This window comes from Primulina tabacum, chromosome 7 (assembly GCF_025594145.1).
Source record: "Primulina tabacum isolate GXHZ01 chromosome 7, ASM2559414v2, whole genome shotgun sequence".
In the NCBI taxonomy this organism is placed as follows: domain Eukaryota; kingdom Viridiplantae; phylum Streptophyta; class Magnoliopsida; order Lamiales; family Gesneriaceae; genus Primulina; species Primulina tabacum.
The window spans coordinates 35,453,334-35,466,697 of NC_134556.1; the positions used below are offsets into that span (position 1 = coordinate 35,453,334).

Genomic DNA, 13,364 nt, shown 5'->3' on the forward strand with positions numbered 1-13,364 from the left:
TACTTGTGTCAAGTGTGTTAATGTTAAGTTTGAAGAATTTTAAATTTTGAAATATGTCCCTAAATTGTCAAATATAAAACGAACGGATGTACAAAACAAAAAAGTCCCGACACTCCACACTAAAACAAATTCCACAAATAGTTCATCCACATAAAAAAAGACAGATAATATATCCGCTTGCAAAGACTAGGATTGTTTGCATTAGTTTTCAGTTCGGTTCTACGTCAATACCAAACGAAAAGTCTAGGAATCATGTCCATGTGACCGATGCCAAAAGAACGATAACTTAGCCAAAACCATTGCTCCCTCCCAACCCCAAAGTCTTACCAATTTTAAGTAAAGCCTCCAAATTTTTGACAAGAAAGATGCAGGAAAGGCCTGCCAAAAAAAAAACTTTGTGATAAGTGCATTTTTTGCAGTAAGAGCCGAAACACCATATTTTCACTGTTCAAGATCCTTCATTCTCACTCATTACAAAAGCTTGAATGAGACTCTGTGCAGCGTTTGTCTGCTCGGGCGTCCCAGATATTCTAATCATGGTTTCTGTTGCCCCAGGCATTGAATCAGAGATGGTTATTTTAGCTTCGGATATCTGGAAGGACAATAAACTAGGTTATTGTGAACGAAGTGAACCTAGTATTTATAAAATCAAATACTAAAAACAATCATGCTCAAAGATGCAAACAACTTTAACCCAAACATTTATATGATTATTTACTTTTTCTTCCCGATCACTGCAATTACTATGACTATGCTTAGAGAGGACCCCTAATTTCTAAAAGAAACTTCATGAAGACAAACACTGAATATTTAAGAAACATATTCAGTTAATGAGACAGCGAACAATTTAAACCAAAGATGGAGGGGGGAGAGAAAAATTTAGGGCGAATAACATCAGTAAGAATCAAAGCCAAATGAGGCTACTATCAATAGAAAAAAAGCTATGTGCCTCTTCCATGAATTAAAACCGTCAAAAAAGTAAATGATCAGAAGAAAAGTCTGAACTTGTGAAGCAAATATATATAAAAATAACATGGGAAACACAGGCAGTATTAACGTGCATACCTCAAGAATTTGTCTCAGACATCCACCATCCTCTCCATAGATTGCAGGAACAACAAAGCGAGGCACAACTACTTCCATACTCGTACTTGTGATAATAGCTGGTTGATGTCCTCTACATCAGTGAATAAAAAATCTAAATTAAAACCCACAAGAACTTAGGCAAGTAACTTATTTGTGACAATCTAGAAGGACAAACCCTGGAAATCCACCAAGTCTTCTCGGAGGGGCTCCTGGATACTCTGGGAATCCCATAGAACCAGGTCCCTGCACAACAGGAAAGCAAGAACGTGAACAAGTTCCGTGGAACATCATTGCAAATGAATAACCGTACTCCAAGGCAAAAAAAAAATTAACTTTCCGTTCAATAACTTAGATACAAATTGAATCACTGGAAAAGGTAAAGTTTTATCTTGCAAGTTTGAAACAAAGATATGACTCACCCACGGTCTGGGAAAATCATGTGCAAAAGGTGGGTGATCGTCAAGCGGATCAAAACCACCATGTGGAGGCCGACCACCGGGACCATCAAAATTGTTAAATGGTGGACCTCTAGCAGAAAACGACCCAGGAGGTGAAAACGACATCCTTCCCATGTACGATGGAAACGGAGGCACTCGGTCCATAAACGGAGGATTAGGAGGGTGACTCAGTGGTGGAAATGCATCTCGGAAAAAATGATTTCTCAACCTTGTTGTTATTTGCAATAGAGCTTCTTGAACTACTTCAAGGTCCCCATTTACCTATACAACAATCAATGCAAGGAAAACACCTGAAAAAAATCCTTTTCTTCATGGTATTATAACACAGATGTAAGATACTAAACATATTGTACCACATCCACATCACAACATAACAAGAACATGATATGCAACTCTCAAGAAATGGCAGCTCAAATCTCAACATCATGCATGAAGTTATACCTGAACTACTTCTTCATTTTCTGAAGCACAGTCCGGGATCTGGTCTTTACCCAATATACGGATATAAGCTCCAGTTGACTTCCTCATCTCAGAAATAACAGATCCACCCTTTCCAAGGAGGCAACCAATTTGATTAGAGGCGACAAGGAGTTTGGCTATCATAACTTTCTCTTTGTTCTCATGGGCGGCTCTAAATATTCTGGACTGTACTTGAAGTAGTGCCTCTTGGGGGGCAGATATTCCATCATTGGGGTGCTGCATTTAACAGAGCTCAAAGGTTGCAATTTATTAACGAATAGCAACTGTTAGAAGTGGCAGATAAAAAGAACACAAAAACAAATTTTAAAAAAATCATACAGCTGGGCCAGATATAACTATTATGCGATCCTCTGAATCGCCCACACCATCAAGGACCTTGATCTCACAACCAGTTTCATGTTGGATGGTCTTTACTATAGAACCTCCCTTTCCAATTATCCCGCCTACCTTCTCACTGTTACACAACAACCGGAAGCTCAGGATTTCAGGAGGAAGATTCATTCTGCCAGGAACACTGACCCCAGCATCATGAAATCCATGAGAAATTGGTGGTCCATGTCCATGAAATGGATAGTTGGAAGATGGGAATCTTTCCTGCCTAGAAAGACCAGAGGAATGAGATGACGGACCACCAACATCGGGCAAAAGAGAGTCCTCATCACGAAGAAAACTATGAAGCAATTGTCGGGATACAGATTGAAGAGCTTTCCTAACAGCATCAATGTTTCCGGATATCTGCCACAATTTTCAAAGCAACTCAATTTATCAAATCAATGCTAAATCTATTACAAACTTTATAATCCAAGAATGCAACTTCCACTCATTTCATTGAAGATCCAGTTGGTTCTAATCCAAGTGTTTTTAGTCCCTTCACATATGTAAATGAATACAAGACAACAGTACCAAGCGGTGTCCCTCCAGAAAGGGGAAAAAATTACAAGACACACTATCTAGGTAAAAATGATACTCAAATTCGGTGTCAAGCATTGAAAACTACTGGACATGCTGCCGAGATAATTCACTGAGAGATATCTCAAGAAAACAAAATTGCTTAGAATTACCTGGACGAGTTCATCAAAAGAAGATGCACAAGAAGGCAATTTGTCCTTTGGAAGAATTCGAATCTGAGCCCCACTTTCAGATGACATTTGTTTAATCACAGTGCCGGCTTTCCCTAACAGGCAGCCCACTTGACTGGAGAAAACAAGTAACCTAACAACAGATGAAGCCTGCTTGTTGCTTTCTTCACCTGTCTCTGGCAAACCATCAATCATTTTATCAAACACAACCAACAAAGCTTTCTGGACGGTTGAAGTTTCATTTTCCTTCTCCGATGGGGAATGGTCAACTGGAACAGACCGCTTGTCTTCATCAGTTTCCCCATGTTCATCTGGATTATCACCAGAATCAGGGATTTTTGTCTGCTCACCATCTGGATTATCACCCAATTCAGTGATTTTTGTCTCCTCGCCTTCAGCCTTAACCTGTTCGCTCACAACTTCATTATTCTTGTCCTTGTCCTTATCTGACCCAGCTATAACAACGACTCTTTCATCACATCCAGGCATAATTTCCTCAACATGGACCATTGCTCCAGTTTCCTGGCATATTTGAGCTATATTGCTGCCACCTTTGCCAATGACAGCTCCAATTTTGGAAGCAGGGAAAAGAAATCGTATAATGTGTCTAGCAGAAGATCCTCTAGAAGGTGCATGATGAGAACCTACCGCTGCTGATTTTTGCCATTTCCTTCTAACATCGACCTCAGAAAGAGAGAGCTCGTGCGGTCTCTTAGAAGGTGTCATCTGAACAGACGCTCCAACGAAATCACCCCGAGAAAACAGTAGCTATTGCAAAGAATGCCCAGAATTAAAATCATCATGAAGATTACAAACAAATTAGAAAATACGCAATATTGTTTAGTAAACCATTCACATAGCAATGAATGTTGAACAAACTGAATATAGAACCGAGTCATGTACATTTGTTTTATCGATAAAATCGAATATGATACCAGCATAAAATTGTCTAATAGGAGGATAAGACATTCTACCATTCATCATCATCCAAAGATTTAAATGACAACCTAACTTCCTAAATGTTACACATACAAAGTACACAGCTGATGACTTAAACTTGCATAGGTCATCATCCAATTAGAATTCAGCTAAATGGAATCCCTTCATTATCTTTGTATAGTGGTACCAAAACTGCAACATATTACTTGATACGCTCACAAAAAGAGTTTCATCTCCTACGTTCATTCAAAATTACCCTTGTTTCTTCTTTCCACAGCCCCAAATAGTAGTTGGTATCACCAACTTCCCGAATATTTTGTATTTTTTCTCTCTTCCAAACATATGACGTGTCACATAGATGTGTTACATTTACAGGACAAAACTAAGCGAACACAAATTCCATAAAAAATCTTCTTCCAAAGATACAATGTGAGATCTTACAATTAGCTTTCATCTGTTGCTCTTACAGGCATCATGATATAAAGTAAACTGGGAGAAAGCGAAGAAAAAACCTATATAATCCAAGCGATCTCATTTTTTTAAAGAAATAGAAGATATCCTCCATCCACCCAATCATTCGCTACTTCAGCTAATGTTTCCCAAAAGGTCAAGCTCCATGGAATTCCTTCTAATGGGAGACACAAGTATTTGACTTGCCAGGAACCAACTAAACATCCCACAATTTTTGCAAAGTTACAACTCAGGCTCTCATTCATTTTACATCTAGTGTTGCACACATCCTGATATCTGTTTTCTCAACTTTTGCAGGGTGTTCTTTAGATATATAATCCTCACTTGTTTTGTTCCACATGTAGTCATGCACCACATCCAGAAAACCATCTAGCTACTAAAGGTCTCCTTAAGCTTGAATACCTCACCCTCAATTGTTTCCTTTGATCGGCCCACCATAACCTTAGTGATTATTTAGTACAAGCTAGTGATAAGGCAAATCATCCTTAAATAGCTAATTTCATACGAACATATAAAAATGGTCAAGCCTATAACAAATAGGAACATTCCTTAATTACACCGATAAAGTGTGCAATATAAAATGGGGAATTGCTCATCTCCCGTTCACTAATTAATTCATCAAATGATCATATAATCCTGCAGATCTTAACACTATTTGACTTTTATCAAAAGTTTCAACTGCATTAAGTCCCCAATTATGAGCCAGTAACCACCACAAACTACTAAGTTGACACAGAGTCATTTATCCCAAAATTCGTCATCCCTAACAAGTGAAGCATGCCAATTCACCCTGGTAACATTGCCCACCACTTGGATGTTGTATATTTGCAAAAATGGCCCTATTTAATGTTCTACAAAGGGTACTTAATTGAATAATAATTATCCCTTCTAGAGCCAGACTTCTTAAATCAAATGTTAGTTCCTCTCCTCCTTTACCTTTGTAGTCCTCGTTTTATCTTTCTATCTATCCTCATACTCCTGAAATCTTTGATCGTCAATTTGCTATTTTATAAATCGAATTCCATCCTTGCCATTATAGCAAGAGATATATTCTTGAGCAATTCATAAACTTCGTTAATAAGGCAAGGTTGAATCCTGGACCAGCACATGTAATTCATAAAATGATTGGTAAATAAGGTAAGGTCAAATCCTAGGACAACGTGTGCAAATCATAAACTGATTTGGTTGATTAGGTACGATCTAATCTTGGGACACCTAGTCTAATCCATCAAATGATTTGGGAAATAAGGTAAGGTCATACAGACACGTGATAACAAGGCTCTAAGAACTTGACACAAAGAGATGGTTAAGAAAACAATTTATGTCTATGTTTGCCAAAGACCATAAACTAGAATAGAAAATATATCATTAAAGTGGTGAAAACCAATAAATTGAATAGTTAAATTTATATAACATAACAGAAAAGGAAATTTCTGTCTCAAACAGTTTAAAAGCGGCGGACACGTGTTTCTTGTCTCAAAACGGTTAAAAGGCGCGAACACGTGGAAAACAATAACAATAACACAAACACGAGCTGCACAATTAATAAATCTGACAGTTCAAACTCTGAATGGTTAATCAGAGTTGTAACATAGAAACAAAGAGGTCAATAATAATATTTTATATGTAGCAAGTTTCACTTTCAGTTACCCACAGTTAAACCACATAAACAAAATAAAAGCCAATCATTTGAAAATTAATGTTGGACATCACATCTTACATACGAAAATGCACAGTGTTAAATTCCAACATATCTATGTTCCCCTTCTGATGGATTCTCTCACGCTCCTCCGCGGAGTAAATGGACAGGAAAAACTCAATTTTCCATATCCTAATATAACATATAATGCTAATGCCTTCTCTTCATTTTCATCGATCATATCATTGCGTCCAACGGCATGTAAAGGTTCTCAGAAAAATTAAATTAACAAAAGAACGTAAAAATAAAACTTCTAGCAACTTGTTGAGACAAAACAAAACAATCTCGAGTTTTTCAACTTACATAATTCACATAACATCCATCTAATTTATTACAAGTCTAGACCAATTAGAATGAAGGATATTCTACATATCAAGAAGGCTCCAAGGTACTGCAGTCCAAAAATTCTAGAAGCCATAAACACAGAACCTTCTGTTTGCAGTGATTACAAAGCAATTTATGCCTATAATTTGGTATAACGTAAAAGTAAATCCAACCGAACAAATCACTCCAAACCCACTTCTCGGAAATCAAAAACCGACTATGCCAACACACAAAAATTACATTCTTACAATCTTTAGGTAAAAAAATTCAAACTTTAGCATATAGATACATATAAGAATCGATCATCAGCTTTTTATATAAACATGCAATGACCCACGAGCACACTGATTATGTTCACAGATCAATGCAAAGAATGAGAAAAAGCTCAAGAATATTTGAATTGCAGGGAAAAAAATTCCCAAATGGGTTGTCGTAACTTACAGTAGTAAACTTGGCTCAAATTCCAATTTGAGTTGTCTGGTTTTTTACTACAGACATAAGACAAGAATTGCAATGTCGCACATGAATAGAAGAAACCCTCTATTCTCTCGGTGCTGCTTTTATAGTAGCGAATTGATATGGGCCGGGTCGGGTATTTACATGACCACTTAGGGCCGGCCCGATTATAAGAATCGTTCTCAAATCTCAATAACATGCTATTACTTCCCCGAAATTATCATTCAATTTTTAAAAGTTTGAAAAATTATATTATGTACGAAGTAATAAGTTTAATGTGAAATAAATTTTCTCTATGACTTACTTATAAAATTTTACATTCTCAAAGAAGAAAAATGGTTATTCAAGTTATTTTAAGAGTAGGTTTTTTTGTTAGACGATCTCACGAATCTTTATCTGTGAGGCGGGTCAACCCTACCGATATTCATAATAAAAAGTAATACTCTTAGCATAAAAAGTAATATTTTTTCGTGGATGACCGAAATAAGATATACGTCTCACAGAATACGACTCGTGAGACCGTCTCACACAATTTTTTGTCTTATTTTAATGTTCTAAATTTTTATATTTATTTCTTGCGCGTGTTAATTACTAATTTATACTATTTGATTTTTATTTTCTGCGAGCATTGCAGTTATAGTAAGTCTTTTGTGAGACAGTCTCGTGAATCTTTATCTGTGAAACGGATCAATCATACCGATATTCACAATAAAAAGTAACACTCTTAGCATAAAAAGTAATAATTTTTCATTGATGACCCAAAGAAAACCTAAAAAAAGAAGAACCAATTCTTTCACATCCAAGCCAATAGCAGCTCGCCGAAGATATATGTCTCACAAATACGATCCATGAGACCCTCTCACACAAATTTTTGCCTTGAATTTATGATCAATATCATTTCAACTATAAATATATAGATATCTTTTTGCCAAGAATTATAAAAGTTAAATTTATTTTGATAAACCATGGCTATGTATATAAATACAAAAAATTGTACAGACGTTTTATTTAATTTGTAATTTGTAATACATTAATTTATATGTTAATACAAATTTAAGATCTTAGGATGAATTAATGTATAATGATATTATAATATTTTGTTGATTTAATATAAACTATAGTATTTTCAAATTATGTTTATGTGTTGGGTTGAGAAACATGAGCAAATTTGATTTTGATTATAACAAAATTTGTTATTGTATTTCTAACATATTACTCAAGTGTGAAGTTATTATCTCAAATTCGAATTTGAAACTCGAAATCAGCCAAATTGAAAATATGACGAATTGTAGTATTTTGATAACATCTCACAGCTCGGTGATAAAAAATATTAGTCGCAAAATCGATCTGACGGAAACTGAAGCAGCAATCAGCTGACCAATCATTGTATATTGGTCATATATCTTAGATTTGTTACTGAAATGGAACAATTAAGTATTTGTTAGAAACATAAGAAAATGATCTAAAAATCATTTTCACAAGTCAAAATCTGAATCAGAACAGAAGAAGCTGGTGAACCATGATAAAAATGTTATTTCTTCACTAAACGAATAATAAGTTATAGATTGCTAATTTTATGATCCGTCGATCATATCTCTCTCATACAGAATTGGAATTGATTTATTCTTAATTCCATGTAAATGTAAGAGAAAGGGTTACAATTTTCATGTTAATCGCTTTATCCGAAAATTGATGAATCGAGAGTTATAATCAAAAGAATAAAATAGCTCGACTTGATCAGCTTGACTTGATTAAACTAAAGTCAAACCAAATAGATTGGACTAGATCATATCAAGCTGATCTGATGGTAGACTAGATAAGACCCAAGCTGATCTGGTGGCAGATTAGAGCGGACCATCAACAACCCAGTTTCGCCAAATGGCTAGAAATAAGAATTTGACCGTTTGCAATACTAGAATTCATACACAACATTTTCAAACGGTCATATTTTTGTATCTAACGTCTATATCATTAACGAGGTTATAAATATAACATATTGAAGATCAAATACAAGCTTTGGAAGGGGATTCAAAGTATAGACAACCTATATGAAGAAAATAGCTAGAATGAGATAAAACCAAAGTGTGATGATACATTTGAAATATATGAGAGTTGACCTTCAAAGTTTAGATGAGTAATCTCCACACAAAAACATTAAATATAATGTTTATAGTCATAAAAGACGTTAAACAGCACGTGCATTGTGAGGTTGTGGTCTACAGTCGAGTGTGCTAAGAGTTTCAATTATGTATATAAGTCATAAACTGAAATGAGTTTGTACAATGAGTTGTATAAATCAAAGTCTTCTAGTGAATCATTCCTAGGTGAAAAAAGGGTGACATATGAGTTGATAATCTCAGAACATCTATAAACAAATTTGTGTCTATTTATCTATCGCATTTATTTATTTTTAATGTTTTTAAGATGCATCGTTGAAGCATTTTATGTATTCTTCAAATAACTAAAATATTGCATATCAAGTATTTGATAAAATTTTCAAACAAAAACGTTTTTACACATACAACTAGCATATTTCTTAAATGATTTTCAAAATGTTAATACGAGATATTATTTTGAGTGTTTTTCGATTGGTTTGAAAACTAAACTCAATTTAATTTTTTGATGTTCAATATTTCAAGTATCGAACTATTAGAGCTCAATGCTTCTCCTCTAATCGATCATATCATTATGTTGAAGCAAAATAATGCAAAGAAGGTAAAATTTTAATTAACATACTTGAAATTTATTATGATTAACATGCTAAAATTTGATTAGTTGTTTTAATCTAAGATCAAATTTTATTATAGGTACTTGTAGGAGACCTTTTTAAATAATCTCTCTTTTAGTTTCGATGAATCATGTTATATATGTTAGTTAGATATTTATATGTTATTATTATTAATTCTACAGAAAAAATCATATGAGACTCTCACGCGAATTAATTTTGTGATACAGATTTCTTACTCGGTTCAACTCATGAAATAATATTATTTTTTATAGCAAAAGTATTACTTTTCGCTTTAAGTATGAAACGGATCAACTCGTCTCACGGATATAAACATGTGAGACCGTCTCACATGAGAAATAATCTTAAGTCTAAACATAATGAGAAAAAAGTTCGGTGTCGTGTTCTATTTTGTTTATAAAAAAAAATTCATAGATTCAAATTACATTTTAGTTCCTCATTGATTTTTAAAATTAGGTATGACCTCCGTATAGATATAATAAATTCAAAATGTTGCAAGACCTTTCATTACTTTCAACAATTATGATATTATCTTATTTCAATATAAATAAAATTAATGATAAAAAATTTATACAGATATGTCGATACACTAATATTATATGATATATGTGAATAGCAGTAAGCTATATGCCTCAAATCACAATATCAACCTAAAAAAAACCAACAATAATACCTTCGATATATGCTCAATAACATGCATATATGTCTCATCCTTGGAATTAAATTTTGAATAATTCTATCTAATCCAAACAAGCCATTTCCTCGCATTTAAGCAGGTAAGCCACATTTAAAATGACTGCTTCGAGTCAATCGTACTAATTGAATCGGAGTTTCAAGAACTCCGTATTCCTTAACAATTTTACATAGTATAAATGTGTAAGAGAGTCGAATAAACAATAAGACACGGAATGTAAATAACACAAGAGTTTATATATTTGAAAAATAAAACATTTCATTCTTGGGGAAAAATTGTGTGAGACGGTCTCACGGGTCGTATTTTGTGAGACAGATCTCTTATTTGGGTCATCCATGAAATATTTGGGTCATCCATGAAAAATATTATTTTTTATGCTAAGAATATTATTTTTCATTGTGAATATCGGTAGGGTTGATCCGTCTCACAGATAAATATTCGTGAGACCATTTCACAAGAGACTTATTCTTCGTTCTTTTATTCGTCTACTCGAGAAGCAAATAAACTAATACAATGCGACAAATAAATAACAAAAAAAATTTATTAAAATTTAAATCCTTTAGTTTATCTATTCTCCTACTTATAAAAGTATTAATAAAAAATATAGAATTATTATTGGACTTCAATAATTTATTCTCACACTCTACTTTTATGATTTTTTTATTCAATACTTAAAATACTACAAAAGAATCATAAAGTAGAGTGTGAGGATAAGGTTGGAGTATCGATATTTTTTAATTTTCAAAATAGAACTCGATATTGGTATGTAGAATAATTGTGCTCAAGTAAAGAGATGTGGATCATTTATCATTTGTTTAAAAGAAAAAATGTGGAATAAAACAATTCAGAATATGTCTATTGTGAGACGATCTCACGAATCTTTATCTGAGACGGGTCAACCTTACCAATATTAACAATAAAAATTAATACTCTTATTATAAAAAGTAATATTTTTTATGGATGACTCAAATAAGATATTTGTCTCACAAAATACGACCTGAGATCGTCTCACACAAATTTTTATTAACAATGCAATATGATATAAGAAACCAAATCAATAAAGTTGCAAACATTTACTACTAAGATAAGATAAGATCAAGTAGATTTCCCATTACTATATATTACAGTAGGTGGTGGTGTGTAGATTTCCATATATATGCATATAAAACTCGTGTCATACAATTTCATTCTTTTCTGTGAGATGAGTCTCTGATTTAATGTGGTAGATGAAAAATTATTATTATTTATATTTAATCATTATTTTTCGTTGTAAGTATGAATGATGTTGATTTGTCTCACAAATATAGGTCTGTAATGTGTGTGTATAAACACACATGGCGTCTGATCCCTAAAAAAAATAGAGAGATAGTATTTTTTAAATTTTAAAATGAGATTTATCAAATTTTTAAATTGAAATGGTATAATCAATTTTTTGAAATTGAAATGGCAGAAGATAATATAGATATGATGAAAATAGATTAACTCATCATTATTAATTTCGAACATATATTTATGAGTATGTCTCTTGTGAGACGATCTCACGAATTTTTACCTGTGAAACGGGTCAAACTTACCGATATTCACAATAAAAATTAATACTTTTAGCATAAAAAGTAATACTTTTTCAAGGATGACCCAAATAAGATATCAGCCTCACAAAATATGATCTATGAGATCATCTCACACAAGTTTTTATCTATATTTATTGATGGTTAGTATATTTTATTTGCACCATTTCTTTTTCGGAGATCTCTATGATAAATAATTTCTAACATCGCAGATTATGAGACTTGTCTTGATTATTAAATTGGCACAAAATGATTTTATTTATTTAGATAGATAAATGTTGGTAGATATCTACTTCCACGTTAGACACACCAAAACGTGTCAAATTCAATCAATGCAGAATGGAAACAAAAAGTCTCCACAATTTCATTTGTTTTAAATGTGACCGAAGATCTGCCAAATGATACAAAGACAAAATGTTCATTTCAGTTTTGCGTCATTGTTTTGGACGTGATATTTTTAGTCATGTAGTAGGTCTCTTGTGAGACGATCTCACGAATCTTTATCTGTGATACGGTCAATTCTACCGATATTCACAATAAAAATTAATACTCTTAGCATTAAAAATAATATTTTTTCATGGATGACTTAAATAAGATATCTGTATCACAAAATACGATCCGTGAGACCGTCTTACACAAGTTTTTACCTTACTCGTGTATCTTTGATTGAATCGAGATTACTCGTAATCACTTAGTTCCATATCAAATCACGAACGAATGAAGTTGTTTAACCAAATTCGTGTATAACCAATTTTATCTTCTTGTTTTGTGGGATGATGTTATTAGTTTTCGGGAACGTATTGTTTTATTGAAATATATATATATATATATATATATTATCCAACAACATAATCAAACAAATTATATTTAATTATTTGATAAAATATTATGAATGTTGTATTTTTCACTAAAATATTAATTAATATTAACTTCATATTTTAATTTATATAAATTATGTAGTTTAGTTTTATAAATTATATATATACATGTTCACATATTTTGTTTAAAGTTTTGATTCAGTGATGATATTTTACAAATTTGGACCGATGATTTGCATCCCTGTGCCAGCGTGTGCGAGCGTGTCTTTCACATACCTGATCATTGGTGCTCTATCCGCTTGTATAAATAGATGATGTATGTCTTCCAAGCTTAAAATGATATGAATGAGTTTCAAGTATGAATGTTTATGAGATTTCAATGATATCATTTTGGACGTTCTAGGAATGATATCAGTTTAAGCTATGAGGAACGTAATTATTTCAGTGCACTTTTGAAATATGATTATTGTTACTTATGATTACTGAATCTCATATTATAGTTATCCGAAAATTATTTTATTTGCTGTCAAAAGGCTACTATCATAT

General features: G+C 33.0%; 1 protein-coding gene across 2 annotated transcripts; it reads right to left on the reverse strand.

Moving 5' to 3' along the window:
- Positions 1 to 89: 89 nt before the first annotated feature.
- On the reverse strand, positions 90 to 7,053 carry LOC142551487 (RNA-binding KH domain-containing protein RCF3-like). 2 transcript variants are annotated; one of them, XM_075660753.1, is made up of 8 exons: positions 6,978 to 7,053; positions 3,086 to 3,871; positions 2,343 to 2,759; positions 1,986 to 2,240; positions 1,506 to 1,805; positions 1,262 to 1,329; positions 1,066 to 1,177; positions 90 to 592 (listed from the first exon to the last, which is right to left on the reverse strand). In XM_075660753.1, exons 2-8 carry the CDS (start codon positions 3,827 to 3,829, stop codon positions 449 to 451), a joined length of 2,040 nt encoding a protein of 679 aa, XP_075516868.1. In that variant the 5' UTR covers positions 3,830 to 3,871; positions 6,978 to 7,053; the 3' UTR covers positions 90 to 448. The 2 variants fall into 2 exon arrangements, with proteins under 2 accessions (XP_075516868.1, XP_075516869.1); XM_075660754.1 differs by lacking the exon at positions 6,978 to 7,053 and adding an exon at positions 6,238 to 6,259.
- Between the last annotated feature and the right edge of the window lie 6,311 nt (positions 7,054 to 13,364).

Bases quoted from the DNA above. Each gene is read 5' to 3' on its own strand.
- LOC142551487 (XM_075660753.1), bottom strand. From the start codon at position 3,829: ATGACACCTTCTAAGAGACCGCACGAGCTCTCTCTTTCTGAGGTCGAT. The intron at 1,806-1,985 runs GTATAACTTCAT...ATTGTTGTATAG, and splicing joins AAAATGAAGAAGTAGTTCAG to GTAAATGGGGACCTTGAAGT. The intron at 593-1,065 runs GTATGCACGTTA...TTGTCCTTCCAG, and splicing joins GTCTGAGACAAATTCTTGAG to ATATCCGAAGCTAAAATAAC.